Source organism: Pagrus pagrus, assembly GCF_965226575.1.
Source record: "Pagrus pagrus genome assembly, chromosome: 3".
NCBI lineage: Eukaryota > Metazoa > Chordata > Actinopteri > Spariformes > Sparidae > Pagrus > Pagrus pagrus.
Genome location: NC_140187.1, coordinates 27,867,497 through 27,879,067, shown reverse-complemented (window position 1 = coordinate 27,879,067; position 11,571 = coordinate 27,867,497). Strand labels below are relative to the sequence as shown.

The window sequence follows — 11,571 nt, the reverse complement described above, 5'->3', positions numbered from 1 at the left end:
TGGTTGCAGTCATCTGGAGTCAGCTGAAGAACAGTTAAGTGACGGAGCAGCACACGTTGATATAAACCAAAAGTATAATGGGGTAAACTGAGTGTGTGGATAAACTAGTCTGACCAGTCTGTGAATCCCTTAGTTTTTAAACATGAGCCACTAAACTCACCTCCAAGAGATTGACAATATCAGGCTGGGCGTACAATAGGACGCATGACAGTGACGAGAAGGAATTCTTGGATTTTTGTCCCCAAGTGAACTGTAAAATATAATGAGTTTGCTCCACAGAAATAAAAAAGTATGCAAGTTATTAAGAATCAATTAGTAAACTTACACATACTGCAAGAAACGTAACTTATGAAATAGTGTCAATTTAATAATAATGATTCCTCTGTATTTTCTACCTAAACAAATGAGACCATCAGCAACACAATCAACTATTTCTGTATAATTAATAGTTATTTTTGATGCCTGTCACTGAGTCAGATTATATATTATCCAGGTTGGATAAGTCATAGAATTAAACCTTTTTTTATGACAGAGTGCTGAAGATAAATGAGGTGTCTCAGCCTGAGGGAGGAAGCCACTCTGTAGTCTGGTGGTACGGCAAGGTACTAAGACAAAATACTCTGACCAATCCTCTCACGTGATATTACTCAGCCAATCAAATCTGCAAGTCAAATCTGTGAGTGAGGTAGATAAAGCCACTGAGATATGAGACTAGAGCCAGCAGATGCAGATAAAGTGAGTCAGAGCTGAGTTATTTCTTACGGGCTGCTCTGAAAAGAGAAAGGTAGATAGAGAAAACAACTGTTAATCAAGACTGGACATGTTCAGTCTTCCTGCAGTTCAAAACCAGCTTGTCTCTTATCTGAGACGGTGACTATTATTAGAAGCCGTCATGTTGAGAGCCGCCACTAGATGTAGTAGAAAGCATCTTCTGTGCTAACATGCCCCCTCAGAGCACAGAAAATGACTTTTTTTCCCCCAGGCATATTTTAAATGCCATATTAAAAATGATCAAATAAATGAATAAATAAATCTGATAGGCCTACTGGTTCTACATCCAGACTTGATTACTGTAATTCCTCTCTTTTTGGCCGACATACCTACGTCAAGAGTACATCACATCGACCCCTCAACAACTGTAATGTTCCCGAAAGGTCCTGTTTTGTGGTGGACCTCCCCACCATGTCTGCCGCTTCCTTTTTGGAACCAGCAGGAGAGCTCTGGAGGAGGCGAGAGTTGGCCAGTGGTGTAGTTGGGTTACTGATGTGAAGGTGGAGGTGCAATTAAGGGCAAGGGGAGAATTTGTATCCTTTGAGGATGTACTGGCGTTTCCTTTTGTGGCATCTTGTCACGGTTTGAACTTTAGGTTTAGTTATTTTGTAGCTCTCTCATGTTTCACTTTCCACTTCTTACCTTTGTGTGTTTTTCCACCTTTTTTTCTCTGTGTGGCTCATCAGTCAGTCAGCCCCTGTGTATTTAAGCCTGTGTTTTCCCCTCACTCACTCTGTGTTGGTTCGTCTGTTTTGTGTTTCCTGGTCCTGTCTTCTCTTTGTGTTTTTCTTGCATTTGCTTCCTGATTCTTCGTGTTATGCCGGTTTGTAGTTTGTCTTGTGTTTTGCTCTTGGATTAATCTTGTTTTGAAGTGTGACAACAAAACAGGTTTGTCTTGTCTTTTTGGACTCATAAAGAACACTGTCCTGTGTGTGTCCAAGGTGCTGAAATGATTTGGTTCTGTGTTTGTTGTATTTTGTGTATTTGTTTATACTGTGTGTATTTGGGCAAAGTGTTTGCAACTGTATAGTTTTATAAAAGAGTTAAACAAGACCAAACTAACTATAACGCTGGTGTTTTGAGGTTGATAGTACTCGAGCAGGTTCATTTTGTCTGGAGCAGTGTTTCATATCCCTTAAATCAAAGGATTCAGTAAAGGTCAATATCATGTTTCTGATCATATTTTGATCCTTTTTACTTTCGGAGATGATTTATATATTGATCTGTTATGAGCGTGCTCATAGGGAATCAAACCTGCGGCAGGTGATCTGATCTATAAAGTGAAGTATGTCACTTGGTCTCTGTTTGGTCTGAGAGACAGGATGTGCTTGTGTAGATTTCTGTGAATGTCGCAGTCTAACTCATTTCTCAGAGGAAGAAAGATAGACACAGATCCTGAGAGCAGCCTGTTTAAAGGGGATCTGTCTGTGAACTGTGGGAGGGGGAAAAAAAGGAACTGACATTATCTTAAAACTTTCCCTTGACCAGATCGTTACACATAAAGCATCTCAGCCCTGCAGAGGTGGGCGGATGAAGCCTTATGAAGCTCTGGGGATTTCTTTTAATTTGTGCCAAGAACGATTTGAAGCTTCACTCTCAGCAAGAACGACATCTGGTGGCATACTGACATTAAAGCAGCCATTCAAGAGTCAGGCCGAAGCACTGGCACAGCACACACTCTATCAGTCATCCTTATCATTGAAAGTCTGTAAAAGGCTGCGTGTTCACCCAAAAATATTGTTTAAACTAGCTGCATACTGTTTTATTTATATTACTGACCATTACTGATTTTTCTCTCCTCTAACCTTTCTTCATCACCTGAGATGCTGATGTTCACCATGGATAAAAAGGTGAGTATGTGCTTTGGACTAGTAAAAACTGACTACATATGCTAATTGTTTATCTACATAGTATCACTAATTGAATAATTCAATGTTATTCATGTTTCTCTCCTCTTATCTTTCTCCACCACCAGCTGCTGATGTTCACTGTGGATAAAAATGTTGAGTATGAGCTTTTGTTAAGAAAGAAACTAAAAATATTGTATTTTGAAATACATGACTTTCAAAATAACACAGACTAATATTGCTCAATGACGGCCCTTGACCAGTAGCTTTGTAAACATGGTGGAGGCAGATGATTAACGCTGCTGAGCACAGACCTACTGAATGGAAAAGTCCCACTGCAGCCAGAGTTTCATACTGTTAACATTCTTTCTCAAACCGAGAACGGGATGTGGGTAATTGTTGAATCGACACTGTACTTACAGTGTAGTCTCTGCGTAGGTGCTTGCCCTACATCGTAGCCTGACATGCACCTCTCCAGAAATGTAACTGCACATTGCAGCACATCCAACCACAAGGAATGTGACTGGTTCGCTTGGAAGCATCGCATTTTAAGGCCTCTCCTCTGGTGCTTAGCGGCGGTGCTAATAACTCAGGTTGTGACCTGTAGTTTCCCCAGTAAATACACTGAACTCTTCGGCTGTTGCAGTCCCTCCTGACTGGCCCGCTGCTCTTCATGGCTTCCTCCGGAGCCTCTCTTCCCTGCTGGAGAGTCTCTGAGGGACGCGACCCTCCCTCAACACACCCTGCCTGTCTGCTCTCTCTTGCCCAGAGACACAGCTGTGAGCCAAATGGGTCAGTGTGTATAAAGGGGAAAGTCAGCTGGCAATCTGCTCACCGCTGCCTGCGATGCAGACACACCAGCACACATGAATAAATGCTCACTACGGCGTAGGCGGTCATTCGATGGAAACTGTCCATAGCCTTTACAGAAAATTACACCTGAAAACAACTTGAGACTTAAATTTTTAAAAATATTTTACAATGAAACAATAGGTTATTTGAACAATTACTGCATCTTATTGCATTAATTTCACAATATTTGTTTTAAAATCAATTATTTAACATTCCAAGCATCACAGAACTTGTTCCCAGTCATGTTTAGAAAGAAAGTGCTGTATTTTGAGTTCAAAACCATGCTCTTCATTTAAAATGCAATAATGTATACATAACTATCGAATATATGATATGAAGGATATAAAAAATCCAAATAAATATTATAAAATATATGATGAAAGAAATTGTCCTCTGGAGTCACGTCACTGCTGCCATGTTACAAAGTCTATTATTTTGAAATAAACACTGATGACATAATTTTACTTCCTTTGACCTCCTCTGTCTCTTTTCAGTTATAAGAAATGTGCACATTCATCTCAAGGTCTCATATCAAGCTTTTGGTTGACGTCTCTGGTGTGATCTACTTTATTAGTAGGGAAATTGTAAAAAAAGAAAAGAAAAAAAAAGTGGAATAGAAATGGATTGAATTTCATGATTTGGTGAGTTTGATGTCCTGTAGCAGCTTTTGTGTAAAATGCAGATAAAAAGTCATTAAGTGTTAATTTGTGTGTAATCATAGACTCAATGAGTTATGGAATAGTGCGGTCTAACTTTAAATGTTAGAAAAGAAAGTCAATTTTCAGACATTTGGTCCTCCAAAAGCAGACGTCTCTGTAGAAGGACCCTTGTCTGACATCCCCTGTTTGACAAAGTAAAACAGAAACAAAATACAACCGTCCAGACTCCATCTGCTCATGCGTCACTCTGTCACTAACCTCCAGACAGGTGTGTAACCTGTAGAGACATGAAACCCTCCCCACACAGCTGAGCTACAGTCGGGCTCTGCTCTCAGTATGCGCGCTCCCGTCAGCTTCGTGCACTCCTCCTCGGGCACGCGGCAGCAGCAGCAACACTTGTCAGTGGATCACATGATATGACCAAGCAGCTAGCTACTTCCTGTGGAGACTGCTAGCCAACTCACATCCAGACGGCCGCAGCGACTGCGACTACCGTGTCATCCAAGATGCTGGCCCTCATAAACAGGCTTTTGGACTGGTTCAGGTCCCTGTTCTGGAAGGAGGAGATGGAGCTGACGCTAGTGGGCCTGCAGTACTCCGGAAAAACCACATTCGTCAATGTGATTGCAGTAAGTGACGTTAGCTAGCAGGCAAGTGCTGTCAGTGCGGGCCCGGGCTATTACCTGGGAGAGGTTGTGGGCGAAGGTTTAATTTGAATATCTACGCTAAAATGTACTCGTCACATTTATAGCTTATTGTTGGCTGCATGACTGAATAACACCTTTATAAATAGCTCACAGTGCTGAGATAGTACCGCGGGCTGCGCTCTCACTCAGTTGTTTGCTAGCTAGAATGACGAAGTTCTTGGTATGACTGTGCGCTTACTTATGAAGGCGGTCATGTGAACGGACTTGTCAGTGCTTTGTAATAGCTGCCGGTGTGTCAACATCAAGGATATGTTGACAACACGGGCCGCCAGTTACCTCTGTCAACAGTCTGTCTGGTTTACTTCTTAAAAGAAGGGTGTACTGACGCGACGAGGCCTGGAGACATGACGGCCACAGGCTGACAGCTGTCTACAGTATTAGTATATATAGGTTATAGATGTATAGATCTGCTCTGAATATCCTTATTGTATCAGGTCAGTGTCGTCAGTGGCTCCTGTTCATGCGTCCTCCCAGCAGGTTTATGATGATTTAAGCACTGTCAGTGTTAAAATCTGCAAGGTGTTATGATGACGGGTGTCTTTGTTGTTATGTCTAGCTTGTTTTGCCTGCCACAGCCTTGACTGGGTGTGGGGTAGGGTTGTATGTTGTGGTGTGTCTGTTTCTAGTTGAGAAGCCACTAAGTAGCCTTTAAAAGGAGTCATGTTATAGGCCACAGTCCTGTAGGTTCCCCTCCCTGGAATGCATCAGACGAATAGACATTTTTCCTGCTCCGTGGTCATGTCAGGTGATCTGTAATTAGGTTTGAACAAAGCTGCCTCACACAGTCATTGCAAGCCTGTTGGACTGGGCCCTGGCTCTATATGAAACACACAAACAAAGCCATTGAAGTTATTCAGCACATCTGAAATGTTTTGTCATCCTCCCTACACTCAACCAGCACCCTTATCAAAGCAGTTTACCTTGGTGTCAGAGCCCACCTTTTAAAATAGATCGCACTTTGAGTTTGTCGGATGTTTGGTTAGTGAGCACCGGTTGCTTGCGGGAAGCAAACGATGCTGATGCGTGGATGGCATCATCCTAACGTGATTCATAGATTTAAAGGGCAAGAAGACAAATTTACTTTGTAATCGAATCATTTCCTAATTTTGACCACATGTACAGATATAATACACATCCGCCAGGTTTTCATGTGACTTCTGAATCAGATGAAACCGTGCTTTAAATAAATGATAATGGATTTTTACAGGGTAATAGTTCAAACGCATATCATGCAAGATAGAAAGAGGAAGTGTTTGTAATACTGTCTCAGTGCCTGTAATCTCACCTGATCTGAGTCTGTTAAAAGTTCAACATGCAGAATTAATCACAGTGCCACCTTTTGTCTCGCATGTGTCCTGTACAGTCAGGCCAGTTCAGTGAAGACATGATTCCCACAGTTGGTTTCAACATGCGGAAGGTCACCAAAGGCAATGTGACAATAAAGGTAGGTGTCCAGCCGCGTGCTTTCACTGTTCAAATTAAATCATTTTAATACAGGCGCAGCCAATGGCCGTATATCCTGCACACCTGCTTTGCTCATCACATTGTGCTTTGGTGCCTCAGATATGGGACATAGGAGGACAGCCCCGCTTCAGAAGCATGTGGGAGCGCTACTGCAGAGGGGTCAATGCAATTGTGTAAGTACAGCAGGTGGCCTTTGTGACCAGATTTACTTTTTGGTCTTCTAAGGTAGCTGGAAACCTGAACTTTAAATAGAGATTACTCATACATATGAAAAAAAAAAAATGCTTATTATATTTGTTTATGTTTGGCTTTTTATCTCTCCATATACATTTAATAGTTAATTAAACTTTAGTTAATGGTTATTACATTTTTAAGAAACAATGAAATGCTTTATAAACCATTTATTAAGCAGTTGTAAAGAGTTATAAACATCAGTTGCAACTTTACAACAAAATATTGCTTAATAAATGGTTTATAAAGCATTTCATTAATTGTTAACAGTGAAATAACTACTAACAAAAATGTCCCTACCTGTGAATTTACCATTTAAACAAAGATTATTATAAAGTGTTACCCTCATGTCATAGTAGGAGTTTGAATATTGTCACTTGTTTTGGTATATTCATTCAATAAATGATTCAGTTTTGGTCTAGTGAAACAGGTTTTTAATGTATCAAACTAAGTAGTATTATTTTTCCCTCTTGCAGTTACATGGTGGATGCAGCAGACAGAGAGAAGATAGAAGCTTCCAGAAATGAACTGCACAACCTTTTAGACAAACCACAGCTACAAGGAATTCCAGTAAGAAACTGTTTGTGATCTTTGGCCCAAAAGCAATGACATCATGGCCTCGATTTGGTTCTTCACATTGATTTCTGAGGGTCTGGTGACTCAAGTCACAATCGGTGATCAAACCCATAATTAGTAATCACTGCAGCTAATGGGCTGCAGTGACTCAGGCTTGATGACATTGCACTAAGTGGTCATTTGAACCCAAGCCAGGATTTTTTAACGAGTTTTCAATGTGTAAGCTGACAGGATAATTGACCTGACAGGGTTTGATGTGCTAAATCGAAAGTTGCTTCAAGCTGCTGTGACTTGACACCACACACAGTTTATTTAGTCCAAACAGTGAGGATCCTTTAAAGTGTCTGAACACACTGTGCAGTCATGCTGATACATTGCTGTGCTGGATATTAATCAGCCCTTTCTCTCTTTTCTCACATTTCAGGTTCTAGTACTGGGCAACAAACGAGACCTACCCAACGCACTTGATGAGAAGCAACTCATCGAAAAAATGTAAGGGCACTCAAGATATACTGTAGTTTTAGTGATCATTTTCCACCAATGTCAGGACTTGACTTCAAACTTAAACTGTCCTCTAGTCAAACCTAGACGATGATCAATCAATGTCAGGAGTATTATGTGAGTCTGTCCCAGTGGTGATCCAAAAATTAGGATATCATGGATTTGCAATGCATTAAATTAACCACAGGAGCATGTAGACATTATATCTGAAATACTTTAATACAAGGGATGTGCTGATTGTGAAATTAAAAAACGATTTTGCAGATAGCAGATGCCAAAAATGATCTATGTCGTTCAGCCCTTCATTACACTATCTTTGAAAGAGAACAAATCTAATCATACAAATTTAAAACCTATAAATTTCTTTCTCATGAAAAAAAGTAACGGCTTCAAAAGCCTTTTTAGCCTAATAAAGAACTACCTACCCAATGATAAAAAGTCTTCAGCACTTACACAGCCTTACAGATTGAGGGCATTGACCACAAGCCAACAGCTCATGAATTTGTCAGTGCAAAATTGATGCAACATGACAGATAAACATCGGCTAGTGCCACTGGTGAATCTCATCTTTTGCCGATAAGCCAGTAGAAGTCAACACAGCGAATGTTTGCTGATGTTCTGCCAATATATCGGTGCATCCCTGATAATTAATGAATATTGTGAAAATCCTTCTCAGAAGACTGGATGCCCACAGTTTGAGAATGAGATGTTCAAATGTTCCGGCAAATTATTGACTGTATCGGGGGAATAGTCAGGATTTGGAATTTCTCAACAAATCAGTCTACGACAGCCAAAAGTGCAAGCGTTATGTTGTATATAGTTAAAATTAAGACAGTCCAGAGCGATTGACTTTTAAGTTCTGATATTGAGGTTGGCAAAACACAAGATGCACTAAGCTTTGATGCTATTGAATCTATTACCTCCCCATCTATCTGCCTTCTTAGCAAAGAGCCGTGTGCAAAGGATTCCGGCTTCTCAGTTTGAGTCAGTGCCGACCATCACTTCCTCCTCTTAGAGTGACAAATGTTGTGTAATGTCTTATCAGATATCGCTAATGGTGATGTGCTCTCTGCAAGCGTATGTACCAAGCCACAGATCTTTTGTAAGGCAAAAAGCTCCACTCTGTAACATTACTGTTAAATTGCAAGTGTTTTTTGTTGTTCAGACAACTCTGCCAAGGACCTCTAAATACACTCTCATTCATATTATATGCATTTTATTTCATGATTTAATATGAGCAGTAATTGGATTACGAAACTTATGTGCCACATTTTGTTGTCTAGAAACAGTTATCTCAATGTGTCAGCCACATACTGTTTGATTAACATTAAGATGACTATAAGTATAGGATCAGCCAGAATTCACTTCAGTGGAACATCCCTTTTTTCTTCTTCTTCTTAACCATAAGGCTGTTATTTGTACTTTTTCAGGAATCTATCTGCCATTCAGGACCGAGAGATCTGCTGCTACTCTGTCTCCTGCAAAGAGAAAGACAATATAGGTAAAGAGCCGATCAGAGTTTAAATTATTCTACATCAAACCACCAAGATACAGGTGTTGAACCTGCTGAGGTCGTAAACATGTTTTGATGTTTCCCCTCCTGCAGATATCACGTTGCAGTGGCTCATCCAGCATTCAAAGTCACGGAGAAGCTGAAAGTGAAGCCTCCCCAGTCGCAGCTGTGGCCTCAGCCCCCCCTAATGGTCATGGGTCCTTGACAGCCATCCCCTCCACTGCCTCTGTGAAGTAATCCAGCTCTCTCTGCTCACTACTGTCACCACCTGCACCACCCACTACACTACCATAGATGTGTAGCCCCTGTACAGCACTACCGCCACCCCAACTATGTGGAGTCTTGAAAAGTTGTTTCAGTACTGTGCTAGAAGGTGGATTGTCCATACCCATCATGCCTTATCGCCTGTCATTACGGACATGCTCTGTGTCTGTGTACGTCATGGAGGTTTGTTTTTTCTCTCTTTTAATGGCTTCTGTCCCTTTGGACACAAGAATCTAATGATGTTGCAGTGTACTGTTCCCCAGCTACACAAAGATGGAGCTCCTCTAATCACACATTCAAACATCCGCTCTGTTGCCTGTCAACATTTGCTGTTTACGTCACAAGGTTGTGATTGTCGTTTTTAACAGATATTTGCCAAACGATGATGGTTGCTTGCGCAATGCCTTCAATTCCTGATAAACTCTAAGCAATGTAGCCTGCATTTGATGTGCTGGCGTATGGAAGTATCTCTTTTATTAAGTGACTTAAATTAAAGTTTACACATGACCTAAAGATGAATAGAAACTAAGACTGAGTAGCTATTGTGTCTGAGGCAAAAATCCTAAGATAGGTAAGCAGAGTTTTAAGTGCCTTCGGCTCATGAGTGTTCCAATCAGACGGTAATTGCCCAATGCGACTTCTCACCCACTATTTTAAATAAACACTTGGTAGAGACGCAGCAGAAATCCCTTGATTACACTTAACACCACGCCTCGACAATCTCGTCTTATGTTGTCATCACAAATGCATTATGATGTCTGAGAAAAGGCAGGACTGTAATAACGATGAAGAATGAGGTAACGGATGAAGCGAGGTGAATGAGAAAATGTTACATTTTGTTTGGTTGATGATCGTTTGAATGCTGTTTCACTTGTAGCCTGCGACTCGTATGTAGCTTGAAATGTGAGCTAACTTTTGCTTGCACTTCTCAGGTTGTTAAAGGATTTTTAAAACCACAGTATGGGTGTGTCCGAGGATCTGTTTCATAATCCCTATTTAGTTCGTGTTGGATAACAGAAAGCCAGTGTTAGTCGTGATGACTGAGTTTAAGGAGAACGGAAGACAGTCCATTAGTTCAAAGCGACGGATGCTTGATGTCATCCATGCCTTGCCACGCCCTCGTCTGAATCCTGATGTCTTTTTGTCGAAGCCTTAGCAGTCCGAGGACAACGCCGTCTCCTCCGAAAGCGACGCATTGATTGACACGTCTTTTCCTTTCAGCGACAAGACAATGACTTCTCATCTTTGTATAATCTGCTCCTTGCTTGGCCAGTGCATCCTGATCAATTAAAGTTTTTTTTTTCTATGTTTGTGTGTTGCTGCATCAGGACAAGTTTTCCCTTCCATAATCACACGCTCTCTGTTATCTCATATGTTGTTCTGTGTCTGTTGGTGATCGTCGTAATCCTAAATGTCGATTGTTAGGACCACAGCAGCAGTGAGGGGCTGTAAAATTTGGGTGACTGTGTGGGTAATTTGGGGAAAGCTTTGTTACCTGTGTAATAATATAGCCTATTTGCAATTTGTATGTGCATGTGCTGAACCTATTCACATCCAATTGCAGACTTTGTAAATAAGAAGTTAGCATTTTTATTCCCACAAATGCTCCTGTAGATGTCATGCATTCTTTCCCTGTGATTGCTAATAAATTTGTTTTTATTTTTAAGGAATTCATGTGTGGCATCCAAATTCCTTGCAAAGTAGACAGTTGAACCCGAAGAGAAGAAGCAATCGCTATTATTCTTAAATAGTTAATAACGGCTCAATGCTAATCCTATCAATATGCTTTAAAAGGTCATGTAAAGCAGAGTTTCTCAGCCTTTCACTGCTTTTTCTTTCAGATTTTCACACGTCTTGTTGAACATGTAGTGAACAATATTGCGTCATCACGTTCTGCAGCACTGATTCATCAAGGGCCCAAGGTAGTTTCTTCCTCTGAGCAGACAGGCAGTGGTTGTAGCCAAGTTACTTTTGGCGTTTATCTTCAATGGATAATATTTTACTCAGAAAAGTCCCCTATTCTTCTATGTCTCCTGTAATGATTTAATAACTTTTCTTTCTTTACTCTCTGAACTTTATCTTGTTCAGTAAATTAAATATAGGCTTACACCGGTTTTTCACTGGATAGTAGGATAGTATTCAAATAAATGGCTGTAAACTCAGTAAAAAAACACACAATTTGTGTT

At 40.7% G+C, this 11,571-nt stretch overlaps 1 protein-coding gene across 1 annotated transcript; it reads left to right on the top strand.

The window, feature by feature from the left end:
• The first annotated feature begins 4,460 nt into the window (after window positions 1-4,460).
• Window positions 4,461-11,055, top strand: LOC311254192 (ADP-ribosylation factor-like protein 8B). The gene is made up of 7 exons (XM_084347814.1): window positions 4,461-4,758; window positions 6,200-6,280; window positions 6,400-6,473; window positions 7,008-7,101; window positions 7,532-7,599; window positions 9,039-9,109; window positions 9,215-11,055. The coding sequence occupies exons 1-7, from the start codon at window positions 4,636-4,638 to the stop codon at window positions 9,262-9,264; spliced, it is 561 nt and encodes a 186-aa protein (XP_084203940.1). The 5' UTR covers window positions 4,461-4,635; the 3' UTR covers window positions 9,265-11,055.
• The last annotated feature ends 516 nt before the right edge of the window (window positions 11,056-11,571 follow it).